This window comes from Anolis carolinensis, chromosome 2 (genome assembly GCF_035594765.1).
Source record: "Anolis carolinensis isolate JA03-04 chromosome 2, rAnoCar3.1.pri, whole genome shotgun sequence".
Classification (NCBI taxonomy): domain Eukaryota; kingdom Metazoa; phylum Chordata; class Lepidosauria; order Squamata; family Dactyloidae; genus Anolis; species Anolis carolinensis.
In genome coordinates this window covers 23,769,740-23,792,667 of record NC_085842.1, presented here as the reverse complement: position 1 = coordinate 23,792,667, position 22,928 = coordinate 23,769,740, and the positions used below count along the sequence as shown (strand labels likewise).

Below are 22,928 nucleotides of genomic sequence, written 5' to 3'. Positions count from 1 at the left end.
AGATTTTGAAAAGGGGGCTTTTCTCTTCATTCCTCCTTCTGAGCTCATAAAACCACACCTGGCTGACTCCTGCTCATATAGAAGAAAATAAATGTCCATGTTCAGAGGTACACTCTCATCTTCAGAATTAGAATCTCACAACCCATTCTGTCTCAGAAATTAGCCCTGAATGTTCAAATAAGGCCAGAGACTATTGTTCCATCCAAATGGATGAAGGAGCATAGAGTTATCGTTATATATTGTTTCTTCTCTTGACAGATGCTTTACAGGATATGTTGGAGACTTGTGCCAGTTTGTTGACCCCTGTACCCACAAGCAGTGCCAGAATGGGGGCACATGCTCTCTCCAAATGCTCCGTCCCCCAAACCCTCCCACCTCCACGTGCCTTTGCCTCCCTGGTTTTACAGGGGAGCAGTGCCAAGGCCTGGTAGGAGACCCCTGCTTCCCTTCGCCATGCCAACATGGAGGATCATGCCAGCGCCTCTCCGGAAAGCAGTATCAATGTCAATGTGTATCAGGATGGACAGGTATGTCTGGCAAAGGGAGGGGAAGAACACCTGAGCGAGACAGGCAGGTATGTCCAGCATGGAGGAGAGATAGCTCAAGATATTTGACTGCCTGAAGAAAATAAAAAATATGGCATCCCTCCTGCCCCCGTTCTGCAACCAGAAACTCATGAGTAGAGTGCCGGTTAAATGCTGGAAATGGCATCATTAGAGGTACCAGGGCAAATGTAGCAGTCCTGGACAGAGCATATATGATGGGGCTGTGAGGATGCAGTTTCACCTGAACTTCCTTTAGAGTGAGTCCCACCTAAGTGTGCATCTATGCTATAGAATTAATGCAGTTTGACACCTATTTAATTGCAATGACTCCATGATATGGGATCCTGGGGGAGTTGTAGTTCGGTGAGGCTCCAGCCCTCTTTGATGGAGAAGGCTAAAGATCTTGTAAAAGTGCAACTCCAAGGATTCCATAGTATTGTGCCCTAGCAGTAAATGAGGCATGAAACTCCATTAATTCGTCGGTGTAGATGCACCCAGCGAAAACAATGAAGATTACTTCATTGTGGCACAGGGGCAGGGCTGTGGCTCAGGCTGGTGAGCAGCCTGCTGCAATAAATCACTCTGACCATGAGGTCATGAGTTCGAGGCCAGCCCGTGATGGGGTGAGCACCCGTCAATTAAAAAAAAAAAATAGCCCCTGCTCGTTGCTGACCTAGCAACCCGAAAGATAGTTGTATCTATCAAGTAGGAAATAAGGTATCACTTATAAAGTGGGGAGGCAAATTTAACTAATTTACGACGTTGGAATGAGGAAGTGCCATCACAGTGGCTGATGAAGCAGCTGCTCCCCCTGTGGCCAGAATCGAACATCCCCTTAGAAGAAGGTTAAATTGCCTCTGCGTCTGTCTCTGTCTTTGTTCTATGTGTATATGGCATTGAATGTTTTCCTTATATGTATACAATGTGATCCGCCCTGAGTCCCCTTCGGGGTTAGAAGGGTGGAATATAAATACTGTAAATAAATAAAATAAATAAATACTTTTGAGTAGATACGCTGAGGAATGCTTTCTCTAGGTCAGTGGTTCCCAACCTGTGGCCCATGGACCACCAATTGTCCCCAAGAACTAAAATATGGTACACAGTCTCACAGTTACTACACCGTTGCAATGCGAAACCCTCTTATAGTGCCGAGACAATGGGGATGTTGGGAGGGGAGAGGCTGACTTCCCACAAAAGGTGCGACAACAAGCCTCCTGACTGCTGCTTCTCCTCCTCCTCCTCCTCTTCTCCCTGAGCGGAGCCGTTCCATGTGGTGCCTGGAAGTGGGGGTGCCATGTTGTCTTCATTTTTAGGCCTGTTCCTGGGATTATTTGGGGTGCTGATTCAGAAAATTGCATTGGATAGACCACATCAGCTCTAGATTATTAAATATGGTTTTCTGTGGGCAAGCAGATGGTGACTACTGGATGGCATATGTTCTGTATCAGAAACTAGAGCTGATGGGTCTATCTAATGCAATTTTCTGAATCAGCACCCCAGATAACCAAACCGAATCTAAAGTTGACCAAAAACTGATTGAAAGCAAATAGATATGCAATGATGTGGCTGTAACTTCATTTGACCCATGTTGTCACAAAATTTAGTCATCTGTGAACATATGGTGACCCAATGGCTTTCACGGCTTTTTCTTAGGCAAGATATAATTGGAAGTGAGGTGTTTTCCCCAGTTCTTCTGAAATCTAGCTATGGCAGCAGGATTTCATGGTGAACTCCCATTCTGATCCTAACCAGGGCTGACCTTGCTTAGCATTCAAGATCAGACAAGATCTAGTGGATTCAAGAATGTCTGTGTATGTGGTGTCAAATATTCTGTTGACTTGTGGCAATCACAAGGATTTTTCATAGGGTATTCTTAGGCAAGGAACAGTTTTGCGAGTTCCTTCATCTTACAGCATCTGATATTTATTGATAGTTTCCCAGCCAATAACTAATCATGGCTGACCCTGGTCAGACAAGACCAGTTACTAACCATGGCTGACCCAAGATCAGACAAGATCTAGTGGCTTCAAGAATGTAGGTTCAACATAAGAATATCTATGTCAGTGAACGTGGTTTAAAATATTCTGTTGACTTGTGCCAACTACAAGGAACGGTTTTCCAGTTTTGAAATACAACTTAGAGCATCTGATATTTGTTGATGGTTTCTCAGCCAATGACTAACCAGTACTGACCCTGCTTGGCTTCCAAGATCAGATGGGGATCTATTACGGTGGACATCGGGCAATCTTACCTCCCACTGATTTCCGGCTCTCCTCTTTTGGAAACAGGATGTTGGATTAGATCGACCTTTCCACCCTTGGCTTTCCTGAATAAGGAGGTTAAAGAGGAGAGAAGCAACGGGAAACTTGTCTTAAGCGTTTGGTCTCTTTCCAGGAAAGAATTGCCAGCTGATGGATTTCTGCCCGGCAAACCCATGTGCCAATGGCGGGACGTGCGTCATCACCTACCCAGTCATCGTTTGCCAGTGCCGGCCGGGGTTTGAAGGACACACCTGCCAACATGATGTCAATGAATGCTTTGGGGACACAAATCCCTGCCTCAATGGAGGCCGGTGCATTAATAGCGTGGGTTCTTTCCGTTGCGTCTGCCCTCCCAATTCCTCTGGACCCCTCTGCCAGTACCGCCTGGCACCGTGTTCCCCAGAAATCTGCCTCAATGGTGGCACCTGCCATGAGGTGGATGAACGATACCATGGATGCCTGTGTCTCCCAGGTAAGCAGTGAGACCAAAAATTTGGAGTATTTCAAGTAGCCCTCTAGGTAAAGGCAAAGGTTTTCCCCTGACGTTAAGTCCAGTCATGTCAGACTCTGAGGGTTCGTGCTCATCTCCATTTCTAAGCCGAAGAACCGGCGTTGTCCGTAGACACCTGCAAGGTCATGTGGCCGGCAGTCCATTTTTGCAGGCACCATCCCAGCTAATTCTCTCCCATTCCACAACTGTCCCAGTTTCTCTTTTATCCTCTTTTACCCCTTTTCCTCACTTTATTTCAATTCCTGCAAATTGAGTGCAAAGCAATTGACATGAAATTAACTTGGGAACAAGGCAAGAAGGAGGCAGAATTGTGCCCTTCCCAGGAAGCCCAGACAAAAACCAAAGCCTCTTTTAGCTTCTGAAGTTTTATGTGTTGTTGAAGGCTTTCATGGCCAGAATCACAGGGTTGTTGTGTGTTTTCCGGGCTGTATGGCCATGTTCCAGAAGCATTCTCTCCTGACGTTTCGCCTGCATCTCTGGCAGGCATCCTCAGAGCTTATGAGGTGATGATGCACGACATATACCTCACAATCTCTAAGGATGCCTTCCATAGAAGTGGGTGAAATGTCAGGAGAGAATACTTCTAGAACATGGCCATACAGCCTGGAAAACACACAACAACCCTTCTGAAGTTTGCTTCAAATACCTTCACTCTGATGCTCTTTGTCCACTTGTATCCCAGTTTTAATTTTTGTTATAGTAAGCTAAAATAAACAGGTATTTTTGGTCCCATCCTTTCTCCTGAATTCAAACCTTTACACTGGAAGAAAGTCCCTACCTTTGACCCAAGGTTTACTATCTAGAATGTTGTGATTACACCAAGAATAGTTAACATGTTTTGTCAAAGGCTTTCATGGCCGGAATCACAGGGATGTTGTATGTTTTCTGGGCTGTATGGCCACATTCCAGAAGTATTTGCTCCTGACGTTTCACCCACATCTATGGCAGGCATCCTCACAACCTCTGAGGTTCCCTGCCATAGATGTGGGTGAAACGTCAGGAGAGAATACTTCTGGAACATGGCCATACAGCCCAGAAAACATACAACAACCCAGTTAAAATGTTGTTTCATGCTATATCTTGCACTTCCTGAACTAGCAACCAAGTGTGGTGTTAATATTGAAAGATCGTCCAATGGTGAGCCATTTGGCTCATATATATGAAACAGAGGTGGGCATGATCTAGAAATTAGCAAAGTGATGTTTTGTAATACAGTTTGCATAATCCTCCAGCCAGTAAAGGAGTTCTAGTCTCAAAAGAATCATTTTCAAAACTCTTGCACTATCTTATTTAAAAAATTTAAGATTTTTCGTGGAACTCTTATAATGATATTTGCAGAACCCTAGAGTTTGCTGAACATAGTTTGGGAACTGCTGCTCTAACCAATTGGATTGATCTGACTTTCTCCTCTTACAGGCTACACAGGTCAATACTGTGAGGTGAACCCAGATGACTGTGTAGGGAATCAATGCAGCAATGGGGGCACCTGCCTGGATGGATTGGGGTCATATTCCTGCCAGTGTCTCTCAGGCTGGACAGGTAAAGTTGGTGAAAGTATGCCTACATTCCTTGCAACCTAATCTTCTATACCTGTTAACCCACAATTCCCTTTAAATTTTGCATTAAGAGATAATTCTAGTCTCAACTCCCATAGGATTCAGTCTCCTTCCTCAGCAACCCAGGAGTCTCATTTGTCATAATGTCATATTCTCCAATTGTTCTAATTTTCCTGAGCAGAATCATCTCCATATCTGCCCTGAATGAATGAATGCATTATTTTGTAGATTTTTGATAATTTGCCCAGCATACATTGTCTCTTGAAGAGAAGGGAAGTGTATAGAAATATTCACCGAGGACCCTTCCGGACAGGCCCTATATCTCAGGATCTCATCCTAGGTTTTTGACTTGGATTATATGAGTCTGTACTGCCAAATAATCTGAGATAAACAGAAAACTTGGAATTAGATCCTGGGATATAGAACTTGTCTGGAAGGGCCCTGAAAAATTGTGGGGGGGACTAGGAAAGATTTCCAGAATGGGTGAAGAGTGGGTATGGGATATTATGGAAACATTGCATCCAACAATATACTTACTAGGTGATACTGGGAGTTATAATCTAAAAAAGTAACTTCTGGAAGCTCTGTGTGTGTTAGTTTAGTGTACTGCAGCAGAAAAACATTCAATTCAAAGCTGTGGAAGAAATCCAATATGAAACAGCCTGCATTGTAATGCCAACAAAAGAGAGCTATCAGTACCGGACCCTCTAAAGAGAACGGATAAACAAGGAAGCCAGGAAGTGCATGTCTTCCTTAATGATGAATAGTTTTCCTGTTGAAGTAGTTAGAAGACAAAACAATCAGACTATCAAAGCAACATGCCTTGGGGAGGGGGTCAAGGTTCCTTGTGGTGTTTATGATGACTATTTGGATACAGTCAAATAAAATTTCATGCAAGTGTTCTCTTCACTTGACTGCTTACAAATAAAGAGAACACTTGCATGACATTTCCATATGCTTAATACATATAGATGCCAGTTTAGAAATATGGATATGCAGTAGGCCAGTCACCTTGTCTGTCCCCTGAGGAATCTGTATAACGACCAAGTAGCAACAGTAAGAACAGACCATGGAACAACAGACTGGTTCAAGATTGGGAAAGGAGTGCGGCAGGGCTGTATACTTTCACCATACCTATTCAACTTGCACACATCATATGACATGTGGGGCTTGAAGAATCCAAGGCTGGAGTTAAAATTGCTGGAAGAAATATTAACAACCTTAGATATGCAGATGATACCACTTAGATGGCTGAAAGTGAGGAGGAGCTGAGGAGCCTTATCACCAAGGTGAAAGAAGAAAGTGCAAAAGCCGGGCTGCAGTTAAACATCAAGAAAACCAAGATTATGGCGGCCAGACTGATTGATAACTGGCAAATAGAGGGAGAAAACATGGGGGCAGTGTCAGACTTCATATTTCTAGGCACGAAGATTACTGCAGATGCGGACTGGAGCCAGGAAATCAGAAGACGTTTACTTCTTGGGAGGAGAGCAATGGCCAACCTCGATACAATAGTGAAGAGTAGAAACTGGCAACGAAGGTCCGCATAGTCAAAGCAATGGTATTCCCCATAGTAACCTATGGATGCGAGAGCTGGACCATAAGGAAGGCAGAGTGAAGGAAGAGAGAGGCTTTTGAACTTTGGTGCTGGAGGAAAATGGAGTGCCTTGGACAGCAAGAAGATCCAAACAGTCCATATTCCAGGAAATAATGCCCAGCTGTTCACTGGAGGGAAGGAGATCAGAGGCAAAGATGAAGACAGGAAAGTTTGGCGAGATAATGATGCTGAGGGAAATAGAAGGAAAAAGGAAGAGGGGCCAACCAAGGGCAAGATGGATGGATGATATCCTTGAAGTAACTGGCTTGACCTTGAAGGAGCTGGGGGTGGCCACGGGCGACAGGGAGCTCTGACATGGGTTGGTCCATGAGGTCATGAAGAGTCGGAAGCGACTGAATGAATAAACAACAAAAAGTAGGCTACTGGTTCTCAATCTGTGGATCCCCAGATGTTTTGGCCTTCAACTCCCAGAAATCCTAACAGCTGGTAAACTGGCTGGGATTTCTGGGAATTGTAGGCCAAAACACCTGCGGACCCACAGGTTGAGAACCACTGCAGAAGGCCCTCTAGTTTCAAGGGATTTTGGTAGACAGGTTCCGAGCCAAAGGGGGAAATAATAAAATAACCACTTTTTTTTTTTAAACTAAGGCCCCTTCTATACTACCCTGTATCCCAGGATCTGATCCCAGATTATCTGCTTTAAACTGAATTATATGTATAAATGTCCACTGCCAGATAATTTGGTATGATAAAATTATCTGGGATCAGATCTCGGGCTACAGGGACAGTGTGGAAGGGGCTTAAGAAAACACCTCTCTAGAAATCTCTGGTTGAAGTTGAAATAAAATTGAGCTGGCGGATCTAGAGTAGTGGTTCTCAACCTGGGGTCCCCAGATATTTTTGGCCTTCAACTCCCAGAAATCCTAAGAGCTGGTAAACTGGCTGGGATTTCTGGGAGTTGTAGGCCAAAAACATCTGGGGACCCCAGGTTGAGAACCACTGATCTAGAAATTCCTATAAATAAGCAATAATACCCCTCTAAAGTAAATATTTTATCCTATTATTCATCTTATCTAAGTTATCCAAGTTGAGATCTTTTCCCAAAACTTTTATATCTTTGGGCATATGGTTTGAATCTCCTAGTGCTCCTTATCCTCTCCAGCACACTTTTTGATATTCCATTATTGACCCTATGCAACTTTAGTGGATAATAATACCATTTCATCCACAGTGTGTGATTCTATGGATCCAAGCTTTGGCTGGACAACTTTCTTGCTGACTTTCTTGCTTCACAGGACTTCATTGCCACCTCCACGATGCCTGTCTTGGCAATGCATGTCATCCAGATGCACACTGTGATACTGACCTCCTGACTGGCCACGCTGTTTGCACATGCCAACAAGGTTATACTGGAGCCCTGTGCAATGAAGACATCGACGAGTGCCAGATGGGTAAAGTGGTCTGGAGGGAGGGGAAGGTGAACACCATAAAAATGCCCCTCTTATATTGAGTTATATTGTTAAGACAGGGGCCGGCCAGTCTTATTATTAGGCAGAGTGAAGCAACTGATTAACTTGGCTGATGCCGTTGAGTGTTGAATCAGACACAACCCCCTAATGTTTTGAAATCTGTTGTGTTTCGGAATGTTTGCTGGGGTGTTTTCCCCTTTTTGGTGGAGAAAGATGAAGAATGGTTCAGTGAAGAACCATTTACCATACCTCACAACCTCTGAGGATGCCTGCCATAGATGTGGGCGAAACGTCAGGAGAGAATGCTTCTGGAACATGGCCACACAGCCCGAAAGACATACAACAACCCTGTGATTCTGGCCATGAAAGCCTTCGACAACACGGTTCAGTGAAGAGTCAGTCACTTTTAGTAGAGTTCGCTTCCGAGTCGCTGAATTGCTTCAGTCCCTTAAGACGGATTCAGCAAAGGAGGGGAAACATGCAGCATGCAAATTTTATAACTCAAACTTTACTAGATATTTTGAGATGTACATTCAGAACACAGTTGATCTTTATGTCTGGAGGACCTAGGGATCCCTGGAGAGAATGTCTCTCTAGGCATTTGTATGTCCTACAGTGTGATTCTATCAAAAGTTGATTATAGAGTTACACCGGAGAACCCAGATTTTTTGGATTTTTGAATATTTGCCTATACCTAACGACATGTATATAAGAGTTGGGATCCAAGTCGAAAGAGGAAATTCATGCATGCCTCATATTCACAGTATAATAATACGAGTAATATACTTTATTTATATTCTGTTCTATCTCCCCGAGAGTACTCAGGGCGGATTACAGAACACATACTGTATATGGCAAACATTTAATGCCTTTATACAATTAACAGAACAGACAATACATAATCAGAGGTCAAGGCTTTCCCCATCTTTTCCATTTCTGGCATCTGGAGGCTGTGCTCAACTCCGGCCACTGGGATGTGGGGGATGCTCTCGCTCCATCTTCCATGCCGAGTAGCATTGTTTTCCATAGATGTCTTCCTGATTAAATCGCCTGCCATGTCCTTATGGGCACCTTTATTATCTCCCTGCTAAAAGTAGTACCTATTTATCTACTCACTTTTCTGTTTTCGATCTGCTAGGTGGGCAGGGAGCTGGGGCTGATGGTGGGTGCTCACCCTGACCTGGGCTTGAACTGTCAACCTAATCGACAGGATTTTCTGCAGGTAGCAGTTTAGCCCGCTGTGCTAAGCCCAGCCAGTATACAAAAACTGGCAATAGTTCTGTGCACAATATTTTTACTATCACAATTTTGTGCATGAAACAAAATTTGTGTACATTGAACCATCAGAATTTTGGAGCAATTTGGATTTCTGATTCCTGGATAAGAGATAATCAATGTTTACCTAAAATCTGTTACAGCATGCACTTGTCTCCCCATTTCATAGTGGCATCGCTGACCAAATATGGGCAGAGAAAACGCCATTTTCACTTTTAGTAGGAAAAATATCTTGTCCCAGCCTTGACAGTAGCAGAGGGCTGTATTTATTCATAACTCTGTCTTTTCTTTTTGATACCCCCATCAGGTGCAGATCCCTGCGAACATGGCGGAAGCTGCCACAATACACTTGGCTCTTTTACCTGCCGCTGCCCCGAAGGCTACACTGGCTCCCGGTGCGAATCCAACCTTAATGAGTGTCTCAGCCAGCCTTGTCATAATGGAGCCTCTTGCCTTGACTTGCTGGGCAAATTCCAGTGCCTCTGTCCCTCAGGTAAGGCAATGGACAGTGGTAAAGACAGTGGTAGTGGTGTATTGTCGAAGGCTTTCACAGCCGGACTTACTGGGGTGTTGTGTGGTTTCTGGGCTGTATGGACATGTTCTAGCAATCATAGAATCCTAGAGTTGGAAGAGACCTCGTGGTCCATCCAGTCCAACCCCTTGCCAAGAAGCTGGAAAATTGCATTCAAAGTATCCTGACAGATGGCCATCCAGCCTCTGTTTAAAAGCCTCCAAAGAAGGAAACTCCACCACACTCCGGGGCAGAGAGTTCCACTGCTGAACAGCAATCACAGTTAGGAAGTTCTTCCTAATGTTCAGGTGGAATCTCCTTTCCTGTAGTTTGAAGCTGTTGTTTCATGTCCTAGTCTCCAGGTCAGCAGAAAACAAGCTTGCTCCCTCCTCCCTATGACTTCCCCTCATATATTTATACATGGCTATCATGTCTCCTCTCAGCCTTCTCTTCTGCAGGCTAAACATGCCCAGGTCTTTAAGCCACTCCTCATAGGGCTTGTTCTCCTGCATCTATGGCTGGCACCTTCAGAGGATCTTGGACAAAGAGGAATAGATCCTGTGAAGATGCCAGCCTCAGATGCAGGCGAAACATTGGGAGATAATGTTGCTAGAGCATGGCCATACAGCCTGGAAACCACACAGTGGTAGTTGTGATAGGCAAGGGTTACGGTTATACTTTCAAACAACTGCATTGAAATCAGGCAGGCTCCCTCCCTCCTAGCCTTCCGTAGGAAGGTAAAAACTTGGTTGTGGGGCCAGGCTTTCGAATAAGAATCAGCAGCATTAATTACTATTATGTATGCTGGAACTCAATTGACAGACCTAGTCTTTTAAACTTGTACACGCCTATATTTTATAAATGCACTTTATGAATGTTTATGTAAGTTAATTTTTTAACTGATTTATAGTGTATTGTACTGTTTTTATATGTCTGTTTTATTCTAAGCCACCCTGAGTCCCCTGTTGGGTGAGAAGGGCGGGATATAAATATTGTAATAAATAAATAAATAAAACCGCACCTGAATTATTAGGGGTTCTGAATCAGTAGGATCCAATCTGTAAACTCATAGAATTTGAAGAGACCCCAAGCAACATCTAGTCCATCTTTATTCTTCCGTGCAGCAAGATAATATCAAAGTACAGTAGAGTCTCACTTATCCAACATAAAGGGGCTGGCAAAACGTTGGATAAGTGAATATGTTGGACAATAAGGAGAGATTAAGAAAAAGCCTATTAAACATCAAAATAGGTTATGATTTTACAAATTAAGCACCAAAACATCATGTTATACAACAAATTTGACAGAAAAAGTAGTTCATTACACATTAATGCTATGTAGTAATTACTGTATTTACGAATTTAGCACCAAAATATGACAATGCATTGAAAACATTGGCTACAAAAATGCATTGGATAATCCAGAATGTTGGATAAGTGAGACTCTACTTTACATCCACGAATTGACCATTCAGTCTCTGTTTATCAACCTCCAGAGAAGAAGACTCCACCACACTCCCAGGCAGCAGCCTATTCCACTTCAAACAACTCTAACCACCAGAAAGTTTTTCCTAATCTCTTTTCCTGCCATTTGAATCCATGGCTCTGTCTCCTGGTCTCCACAGCAGCAAAGAACAAGCTCACCCACTCCTCAATGTGGCATTCTTTCAAATATGTAAACATGGCTATCGCATTCCCTCTCAACCTTCTCTTCTCTAGGGGCCTTCCACACAGCCCTATATCCTGGAATATCAAAGCAGAAAATCCCACAATATCTGCTTTGAACTGCTTTGAGTCCATATTCAGATAATGTGGGATTTTCTGCCTTGATATTGTGGGATATAGGGCTGTGTGGAAGGACCCTAAGAAAAACATACTCAGCTCCCCAAGTCACTCCTTCTAGGGATTTTTGGCTTCCAAAGCTTTGACCACTTTGGTTGCCCTTCTCTGGACATGTTCCTGCTTGTCAACATCCTTCTTGATTTGTGGTGCCCAAAACTGGACAGAGCATTTCAGATGAAATCTGGCCAAAGTGGAATGACTTCCCTCGATCTCGTCACTCGGCTGCTATTGATGCAGCCTAGAATCACATTGACTTTTTTAGCTGCTGCATTACTGTGTTGACTCATGTTCAAGTTGTGGTCTACTAAAACAGTACATGGGAAGTTCTCCTTCCCAAGTACTGTTTTCAAGCCTGGTATCACCCATCCTATGCATTTCATGTATCAGTAGTAGTAGCAGCAGTGATATTTCTGTCCTACTTTACCTCTCTACAAAGAGATCCATTTAATACTTGTTGAATTTCGTTTTGTTAGTTCTGTCCCAGCTTTCTAATCTGTTGAGGCCATTTTGGGTCCTTTTTAATGTATAATAATTGTTATTTGTTTTGCTGATGCGAGTACATCAAAAGTAGGAGAACAACTATTCTTATAGAAAGAAAAGAGTGAAGAAGAAGAGGAAAAGACTATATGTGTGTGTGTGTGTGTATGTATATGTATGTGTGTGTGTGTGTGTGTGTGTGTGTGTGTGTATATATATATATATATATATATATATATATATATATATATATATATATAGTGTGTGTGTGTGTGTGTGTGATAATAAAATGGTTGACTTCCCATCTGTGTTTTAGGATCTTTTTCCCATTTTGGATCCTAATCTGTTTCCCATTTTGGGTATTAGCAATCCCTGCCAATTTGGTGCCACCTGCAAATTTGATAAACATACCATAGATCAGGCCCCTGGCAGTGGCAGTGTGTTAAAGCGCTGAGCTGCTAAACTTGCAGACCGAAAGGTCCCAGGTTCAAATCCTGGGAGCGGAATGAGCACCCGCTGTTAGACCCAGCTCCTGCCAACCTAGCAGTTCAAAAAATGCAAATGTGAGTAGATAAATAGGTACTGCTCCGGCGGGAAGGTAACGGCGCTCCATGCAGTCATGCCGGCCACATGACCTTGAAGGTGTCTACGGACAACGCCGGCTCTTCGGCTTAGAAATGGAGATGAGCACCAACCCCCAGAGTCGGTCACCACTGGATTTAACGTCAGGGGAAAACCTTTACCTTTACCTACCATAGATCAAGAGTTGCAGATCTAGAGAGAGGATAAAAACAATTTTCTCCTTACTCCAGGGTTCAGTGGGCCATTATGTGAAGTGGAAGAATGTGTCACAGACCACTGTCTCAATGGAGGAACCTGCCTCCAACAAACCCAAGGATTTACCTGCAAGTGTCTCCCTGGTGAGTTAAGAAGATCCCCAACCCCAAAGAAACACAAGAGCCAAATAGTTGGTTGTCATGAATCACCTGCATTCTACATAGATTTCTATTTTTTCCTCCATTCTGAAATTTTATGTTAACATCCTTTCATCTTTCACCCGGCTGTATTTAGGCTTCGAGGGGCCTCGCTGCAAGCGGGAAGTGGATGGCTGTGCCAGTAATCCATGTAGGAATGGGGGCCAGTGCCAGAATTCAATGGGGATTGTCCACTGCACCTGCCCACCAGGTAACTGAGTATGTGTGTGAGAAGAACGCGTGGGTGAGACACAAACCAGTTTCAGAAGACATTTGGCAAGAAAATTCCTCATGTACCTTTAATTGGGGTCATCCAGATAATGAAATGGGGCATAAGATTACCTACAGTTTTCAGGCTAAATGGAGACGCTGCCCCAGTATTAGTGCTGAAATGGAATTAATGGCTAGCAGGGATCCAAGAACAGTGTTAAGGTGGACATGGTCTCAGGACTGGCAGGAGGGTTCAGTCTTGTACATACATCCATTTATGGTTTTTAAAAATGGTAGAATGGAGAGCCAGTGTGAGTGGTGATTTGAGTGTTGGGCCACGACTTTGGAGACTAGGGTTCAAATCTCCCTCAGCCATGAAAAGTCTACTGGGTGACCTTTGACAAGTCACACTCTCTCAGCCTCAGAACAAGCCAAAAGCAAGTGTTCTCTGAACAAATCTTACCAAGAAAGCCCTGTGATAGATATGCCTTGTTTTCCCTCTCCCCTCTTTGGAAGAACTTTATTAATTTATTTACAGTATTTGTATTCCGCCCTTCTCACCCCGAAGGGGACTCAGGGCGGATTACAATGAACACATATATGGCAAACATTCAATGCCAACAGACAAACAACATACATTAGACATACTCAGAGGCATTTTTTTAAACATTTTTCCAGCTTCACAATTTTGGCCACAGGGGGAGCTGTTGCTTCACCGTCCAGTAGTGGCTGTACTTCGCATTCCTTTCCTCGTGTTTTGCTGGCAGTTTTATGGTGTTGTAAATTAGCCTCCCACATAAAGAGTCATTAAATTTCCCTAATTGACAGGTGCAACTGTCTTTCGGGGCTGCATAGGTCAACAGCAAGCCGGGGCTATTAATGGTCGGAGGCTTAACCCGACCCGGCTTCGAACTCATGACCTCTCGGTCAGTAGTGATTTATAGCAGCTGGTTACTAGCCAGCTGCGCCACAGCCCGGCCCTACAGCCTTAAGAAAAATCAAAGCATTCTTAAGGATCCATCCAGTATATTCTTTTTTAAAATTACAGTGTTCCCTCACTACTTCGCAGTTCACTTTTCAGGGATTTGCTGTTTTGCAGTTTTTCAATAAACTCTAAAAGACTACTATAAATCATAAAAAATTACAATTTACAGCCTAAGGAAGGGAGGAAGGAGAAGCCAAAGGGAGAGAAAAGGAGGCCAAGTGACAACGGGAGGAGAAGGAGGTGATTTATCAACACACGATAGGTTGAAAAAGACTTAAAATAGTGTATAACTACTAAAATAATGTATAAATATTAAAATTAATATAGTGTCCCTACTTTGCGGATTTTCACTTATTGTGCGTGGTCTTGGAACCTAACCCCAGCGATAAGTGAGGGAACACTGTATTACCATCTGGCAGATGGTACAGGGTGACAAAGACAAGGACAAACAAACTAAGAGATATGGTAGCTTTTATCATAGAACTTTAATTATATTGAACTCCATGGTTTCCCATTATTGTGGCATTGAGGGCTGTGCGGTGGTGGTTGAAGTGTGGAGGGATGGATGTGTTGTTTTTGTGATGTGTGCTGGGGAAGGCATTTAATTTCATTGTACAATAGTACAATGATTATAAAGCTATTCTGTTCTATACTTCTATTCTATTCTTAGGGTCACTATTAGACAGAAATGACTTGAAAGGTGCATCTACACTATAAAAGTAATTCAGATTGACACTAAGTGCCATGGCTCAAGTCTATAGAAACATGGGAATTGTGGTTTTACAAGGTATTTAACCTTATTTCCCGAAGAGTTCTAGTGCCTCACCAGACCACAACTCCTGTGATTCCATTGTATTGAGCCATGACATTGGGAGAAAGTAATTACCTTTATAGGTATTCTTTCTAGAAATTTATAGGATCTCACAACCTCTGAGGATGCCTGCCATAGTTGTGGGCAAAATGTCAGAAGTAAATGTTTCTACACAAAAAGTATCACAGAATATTTCGCCAGGACAGTGGACCGATTGGAACAAACCGAGACAACATTTGTTAAGAAGTAATATAGAGCTTTTATGATTTATGCTCATAGAAATTCTTAGACTTCAGGTTATATATGGTTGTTTGCCGAGAAATATTGAATGTCTAAAGGAAGACTTAAAAAGCAATGCAGAGGAGCTGGAAGTGTTATGTAGGGTGGGGTTTTTTTTGTCTTGTTTCGTTAGTTTTACTATACTTTTTTCCCTATTCTTCTTAGTATGTTATATTATTTTTTCACTGTTCCTTTTTTATGTACATGTTAAAATCATAAATAAAATATAAAAAAGAAGTAAATGCTTCTGGAATATGGCCATACAGCCTGGAAAACTTACAGCAACCCAATTTCTAATTTCTCCAGCATGATTTCTCCAGCAACTTTAAAAGGAAATTGCCTGTACAGTTGCACTAGGGAACCTAGAAATTCCTGGAAAAAAACATTTCAATCAAACCTATGCAAAATCAAATCCAAATAAATGAAAACCTCAAATGTAGAGGCACAATTGTTTATAGGAAATTCCCTTTGTTCTGGGTGAATGTCTGCTTGGTCCTGGACGATTCCATTTCAGGGCATGGATGGGTCTTCTGGCTCTTTTCAGCTTTTGACCTCTAAGGACTTGAGACCAATGTCAATGTCAAGGTTTCCCCTTCTGCAGGTTTCGAGGGGCACCACTGCGAGAGGGAGGCCAACTTATGCCACAGTGGCCCCTGTGACCACGGGACCTGCGTGAACACCCCCGGCTCCTTCACATGCGTATGCTCTCCAGGATTCACGGGACCCCTCTGTGTGGAGCTCAGCGATCCCTGTCAGAACTGGCAGTGCCTCCATGGAGGTACTTGCCAGGTAACAGAAACTGGGTATGGATGGGGCAGGGTCAAGGTATGGGGTGGAACAAGCTTTCCAAATGAAAAATATGCTAACTTCTCCTGAGTTTTAAGTTTGAAAAGTTGGGACTACAACTTCACAGACTGTTGACCATTCTTGCTGGAGGGTACGGGGAGTTGTTGTCCAAAGCTCTGGTTTTAAGATTGCTCCAAGCGATTGAAAACTCCATGGACTGTTGACCATTCTTTCTGTGGAATACTGAAAGTTGTAGTCCAAAACAGCACTTTCCCAAACTTTTTTTAGCATCCCTGCAGGGCGCTAAATCTGGACCAATACTCTCCATAACAAGCACATACTCAGATTTTCTGTCAAATAGTGGCAATGCCTCCCTCATTCCTAACAATTCCCATTTAAGGCCTCCCCATCACGAGTGAAAAATGAACCAGTCCAAAAAGGAACTTGAGATCAAGTCTAATCAGTTGCAGTGCCCCAGTATTGTATTGAATAACCCTCCATCAATGACTCCTTTCTCATCTTTAACTTACAAGAGAATTAGGTAGTCTTATCAGATCTTTATAAGTCAGGCATTTTCTTGCTAAAGAAATTTATCTTCTGAACAACAACAACAACAACAACAACAACAACAACAACAACAACAACAACAACATTGTTTCCTTGTTAATTTTATACTCTTGACAGTTCTTCAGGATTTATTTATTTACAGTATTTATATTCCGCCCTTCTCACCCCGAAGGGGACTAGGGGCGGATCACATCATGTACATATAGGGCAAACATTCAATGCCCATAAACACATTGAACCGAGACAGAGACAACAGACTGACAGACACAGAGGCAATTTAACCTTCTCCTGAGGGGATGTTCGATTCTGGCCACAGGGGGGAGCAGCTGCTTCATCATCCACTATGATGGCACTTCCTCACTTCCTCATTCCAATGTTGTAAATTAGTTAAACTTGCCTCCCCACTTTTATAAGTGGTACCTTATTTCCTACTTGATAGATGTGCTGGCCTCGAACTCATGACCTCATGGTCAGAGTGATTTATTGCAGCAGTTGTTTATCAGCCTGCGCCACAGCCCGTTCAGGCTCAGATAGTTCAGGCTCTCACCAATATGCCGCGGATGTTATAGAAAGATCACCAAGACATCCACAAAAGCTTTAATTCGTCTTTCATCTCTCTGACAGTTCTTCATACCCCTTCAGGATAGTTCAAGATGCCACCAGTATGCAGCAGATCTTATAGAACCGTGGTTCCCAACCTTTTTTTGATCAGGGACCACTCTCCAACATTAGTACCATAAGGGTTTTGAATCAGTTTTTGGTCAACTTTAGATTCAGTTTGGTTATTTAGGGTACTGATTCAGAAAACTGCATTTGCTAGACCACATCTGCTCTAGTTTCTGCTACAGAACATATGCCATCCAGTAATTGCCATCTGCTCGCCCACAGAAAACCATATTTAATAAGCCTTGGCACTGTAAGAGGGTTTTGTGAGACCAGTCACTTTCATTGCAATGGTGTAACAGTGAGGACCATGTTTTAGTTCTTGTAGATCACTGGTGGTCCATGGACCACAGATTGGAAACCACTGTTATAGAAACTTCATCAAGTCATCCACAAAAACTTTAATTCGTCTTTTGTCTTCTATTCTCTCCCTCTCTCCCTTCACATCCCTCTCGCTCCCTCATTTCTCCTCCCTCTCCTCTCCTCTCCTTCCCTCTCTCTACTTGGCTCATCTCTCTCTCTCTCTCTCTCTCTCTCTCTTTCTCTCTCTCTCTCTCTCTCAATCTCTTTCCCTCCCTCTTTTGCCTCCTTTTCTCTCCTTCCCTCTCCCTCCCTCCCTCCTACCCCTTCTCTCCTTGTATGCCTCCTCCCCTTCCTTCTCCATCACTTCTCTTTCTCTCTCTCCTCTTCTCCCTCAATCCATCCCACTCTCTCCACTTCCTTGTCCCTCCCTCCCTATTCCCTCCTCTCTTCTTCACCCCTCTCTCACTATTCCCACTCCATCCCTGCTTCTCTTTCTCTCCCTCTCTGTTCCTCCAGGTTGCATTGTTTCTGTCAACCAGGTTGGGCTGGTGAAGACTGTGGCACAGAGATCAATGCCTGTGATTCCAGCCCTTGCTACCAGGAGGCCACTTGCATTAGCCAAGGAGGCACTTTCAGTTGCCTCTGCCCCAGTGGCTACCAAGGTAAGCCTCCCTGCCTCCACCTCCCCAGTTTGAACCCCAACTCTTGCCCTGAGCAGCTGAAGCTTTCTCTCAACCAGTGTTTTCTCCTCTCTGTTTCTGCTCTCATTCTGATTGTTTATGTAGAATGGATACTTCGCAGGTGCATGCCTTTGGTCTTTGACATCTACTTTTGCATCTTAGTGTGTGCTGTATGTTTTGAGATCTCTCTCTGCTTATGTGTCAGGAGAGATGTGTGCTTGGTGATTTTCCCTTCTCTTTTGAACCCTAGACAGATGGAGTTAGATTGTTGTAGATGAAGGGAGAGATAACGCAAAGAGAGATCCTTTTGAGAGGCGGTTTATTATTTCAGCTGAGTCCCTGGAAGTGGAATCGCTTCCAAAAAGCTTTCCAGAGAGACGATCAAGGCGTGGACTTGCCTTATATACATTTTCAGACAAAGAACATGCTTCTACATACATCTCGTCATTAGTACGTCACTTCACATGCTTACATACATGGACATAAATATGCACAATCAGCTTTTTCCTATCTAAGTACTCTTAAAAGCCTGTAGCAAGTCAGACACCAAAAAGAGAGATCCATCAAGAGGCCACTCTTGTCCTGTCAAAAGTCTGCTCTCCCTCTAAATGGAATGTATAGATAACTGGCCCCCCTTCTCCCAGCTTGTACATTTACACAGAGCCTTTGCACTTCCTGTGCCTAGTACAGAGAGAGCATGATTTTTTCTATATTTCAGTGCTTCTAATGTGCATACAATATATGTCTAAAATCTGTATTTTTCAGTTCTTCATCAAGATAGCTAGGAACTTGTGTACTGATACCTCACTTTCCCCGTCACCCCTCTCCCCCATGTTACCCTTGTTGTCTTATATGTGTTTTATTGTATCGAGAAATGAGAATCTTTGTTGTAATAAGAAATGTATGGAGTTGCTTAGAAATCTCTCAATAAAAATTAATTTTAAAAATGTAGTTACTATTTTTGTAATAATCCTTTTGTAATTTTGTTATTGAACTCTGGATATTTTCCCCCTAAGCTCTAGATTCTTTCCAGCCACATGGCACTTCACACTCTGCTTGCTGTGAGCTGAATGCTCAGCCATAAGTATCCCGCTTTTGTATTTTTGGAGGCTCTACTGTATTTTTGGGGAATTTTCCCTAACACAGAAAATAAAAGCATTAATGTAATAGCACACAGGTAACTCAGCTGTTAAACTGAAGAACTGTGTCTTTAAACTGCTAAGGATAAAGACATGCTACTACAAAAATATATTTGGTTAGCAAAGGATGGTTGCTTCTTTGCAGTTGAAGTTGCCCAAAAGATGTACACTTCCTTGAAACTTCTTAGTTTAAAATATGCACTCAGAGATTAAAAAAAACAAAGTCTCCTTTGAAAAATAACATTTTTGTTTACTCATAAACAACTTGCATTAATTCACCATACAGGCACATTTTTATGGAAGTTCAGTTACAGATAGGATATAGTTCTCAGTACTAAGTACACAGGATATCATTCTATATTAATAGTACATAGTCTTTAAGTATGGTTGTACTCACTGAAATCCATAAGTCATACTGTATCCATTGAAGTCTTAAAACAAATTTGTCTATTGAAGTCCTGAAACACACTTGCATGCATCCACCTCCTCTGAGGTCTGATGCGAGACTGCTCCCATTGTAGTCTAAATAGATACAGTAGAGTCTCACTTATCCAACATTTGCTTATCCAACGTTCTGGATTATCCAACACATTTTTGTAGTCAATGTTTTCAATACATCGTGATATTTTGGTGCAAAATTCGTAAATACAGTAATTACTACGTAGCATTACTGCCTATTGAACTACTTTTTCTGTCAGGTTTGTTGTCTAACCTGATGTTTTGGTGCTTAATTTGTAAAATTATGACCTAATTTGATGTTTAATAGGCTTCTCCTTAATCTCTCCTTATTATCCAACATATTCGCTTATCCAACGTTCTGCCGGCCTGTTTATGTTGGATAACTGAGACTCTACTGTACTGAACACAAAATGGAGTCTTGAGTCTGCACACGCTCAGTACAATCACGTGTCTATAACTCCTCCCACACCAAAGAGGCACAAACTGGCAAATCAACATACACATAGAATAAAAGGTTAAGTCCAGTCGTGACCGACTCTGGGGGTTGGTGCTCATCTCTATTTCTAAGCCGAAGAGCCGGTGTTGTCGGTAGACACCTCCAAGGTCATGTGGCCGGCATGACTGCATGGAACCCGTTACCTTCCCGCCGGAGCGGTACCTATTGATCTACTCACATTTGCATGTTTTCGAACTGCTAGGTTGGCAGGAGCTGTGGCTAACAGAGGCCGCTCACGCCACTCCCGGGGTTTGAACCTGGGACCTTTCGGTCTCCAGCTCAGTGCTTTAACGCACTTCGCCACCAGGGCTCCAACACATAGAATACAGGTTTGCAAGTATATACATTAACATTAACAAATAAATAGTGAGTGGCTTGAGAGGTTGCTATTTCCAACAATTTCTTCATGATCTCAACTGATTTTCTGTCTTCATCCTAGCCTATAAGACCTTTTTTTCTGCAACTTTATCTCTCAATCACCACTTTATGATTCTGTTCTTTCACAACTTCCAGGGATAACATGTGAAGAAGATGTGGATGAATGCCAGGCAGATCCCTGCCTTCACTCTGGATCCTGTCTTAACAGCCCTGGAACTTTCCGTTGTCTTTGTCCACAGGGTTACGCTGGCCCAAAGTGCCAAATAACCTTAGATCTTTGTTCACCAAGTGAGTATGTGGGAGCCAGAGTCATAGAATCATAGAACCATAGAATACACAATCAAAGCCGTCTCTATTGATGGTCTCCAGCCTTTGTTTCAGAACTCCTAGCGAAGGAGACATCATCACATTTTCAAGCAGCCTATTCCATTGTCCAACAAAAGTTAAGTCAGGAAGTTTTTCCTAATATCTAGGTGGAATCTATTTTTCCACAGTTTGAATCCACTACTCCATATCCGAGTCTCTGGAGCTAGTCTCTGGAGCACCAGGAAAGAAGCTTACCTCCTTCCCAATTTGACATCCTTTCAAATATGTAAACATGGTTATCCTGTAACCTTCTCTTCTTCAGATTAAACATACCCATCTTCCTAAGCCATTCTTCATAAGGTTTGGCTTTCAGACCTTTGACCATTTTGGTCATCCTTCTCAGAACATTTTCCAGCTTAGGTAATGCCTGGGTTAGGTCTTTAGTAATGCTACTTATTACATTGTTTGGTTTTGAGATTTAGGAATGGTCCCATTAGAAATACACATGGATGTATCATGTAGGCTACACATGGGTCTTTGGATGTGGGTGTACTACAGCTCCTATCATCCTGGATCAATTCCCCCAAATCATCATCATCATCATCACCACCATCATCACCATCACTACCACCACCACCATCATCATCGTCATCATCTTTATTTGTAGACCGCCCTATCTCCTCAAAGGGACTCAAACCCTAGCTGCATATTCAGTTGGTCATGATAGGCATGTGTGCCAAGTTAGCTGCCTGAGGAAATATATAAAGTGGCACACACACCTCAGTCCATCCATAGAAGCTGACTAGATGGGCATCTGAAGCCCTCTTCCAGCACCTATAATGTTAACTAGGGCTGGTTACGGGGACCATACAAATTCCTTGCTACCTGTCTGTGGGTGCATTTCAAGTGGTAGTTATAACCTATAAATAAATTGTAAGAATCTAGGTCTTACAGTGCAATTCTATAATCAGCTTCTAGCAGAAATTGACCATAGGATCTAGGATTTCCTAGAAAGCTGCTCTCTTGGTTAAGAAATAGAACTTATTTAGGGGTCTTTCACTTTTATGGGATCGCTGACTACATATTATTCTTACTCTCTGTTTCTGTGTCTGTCCATCACAACAGATCCATGTGGACATGGAGGCCAATGTGTTGTAAAAGACTCTGCCCCCCATTGCCTCTGCTCCCCGGGTTGGACTGGCTCTCGATGCCAACGACAATCAATTCTGAATGGAGATAACTGCACAGATCCAGTTGGAGGGTTTAACTGTCAGGTGAGCATGGAAATGGCATGGAGACACAATGTCTTGTGTCTGAAAGATCTTGGGAACATTTGGAAGCAGGGATGATAACCTTTTGGGGGGTATGATTCAAAGTCAGCCATTTCAAGATCTTCAGAATCTGAACTTCTTTTGTAGAGAGATCCATTTGTGGAGCATATAACAATCTTGCAGCTGATAGCTAGTGAAGCAAATCTGGGTCTACATGGTTTCCACTATAAATGTTTTTATAACCCTGCTCTGAATCGTTCTGATTTCAGTGCCTTCCAGGGGGAAAGTGTCCAAATGGAGGAACCTGCATCAGGATCTCTGGTGAATTTCGATGCTTGTGCCCACTGGGAACCACAGGTACTTATTTCTTTATGCATTTGTAATAGATCAGATGTATATCTTGTCTTTTGTCTTTAGTTGTGGGTTTTGGTTTTGGATATGTTTTATGGTTTTAACTGAATTGTTTGTAATTCTAATGATATTTAATTCTGTTTTAATCTTTTAAAATTGTATTGAAATGCTTTTAATGTAAGTTGCCTTGAGTCCTCCTGAGGAGAGGAAAAAGTGGGATATAAATAAAGAAATAATAATAATAATTTCCCATATACCTGGCTGCA

At 42.7% G+C, this 22,928-nt stretch overlaps 1 protein-coding gene across 1 annotated transcript in view; it reads left to right on the top strand.

The window, feature by feature from the left end:
- notch4 (notch receptor 4) overlaps positions 1-22,928 on the top strand; it is a 44,259-nt gene that overhangs the window by 2,807 nt on the left and 18,524 nt on the right. Inside the window, exons 3-14 of the mRNA XM_008105914.3 lie at positions 259-527; positions 2,940-3,278; positions 4,734-4,856; positions 7,727-7,882; positions 9,483-9,668; positions 12,817-12,924; positions 13,076-13,189; positions 15,865-16,066; positions 18,099-18,244; positions 20,870-21,022; positions 22,166-22,314; positions 22,581-22,668. Coding sequence (XP_008104121.1) covers positions 259-527; positions 2,940-3,278; positions 4,734-4,856; positions 7,727-7,882; positions 9,483-9,668; positions 12,817-12,924; positions 13,076-13,189; positions 15,865-16,066; positions 18,099-18,244; positions 20,870-21,022; positions 22,166-22,314; positions 22,581-22,668 — 2,033 coding nt within the window. The remainder of the gene's footprint in view (positions 1-258; positions 528-2,939; positions 3,279-4,733; positions 4,857-7,726; positions 7,883-9,482; positions 9,669-12,816; positions 12,925-13,075; positions 13,190-15,864; positions 16,067-18,098; positions 18,245-20,869; positions 21,023-22,165; positions 22,315-22,580; positions 22,669-22,928) is intronic.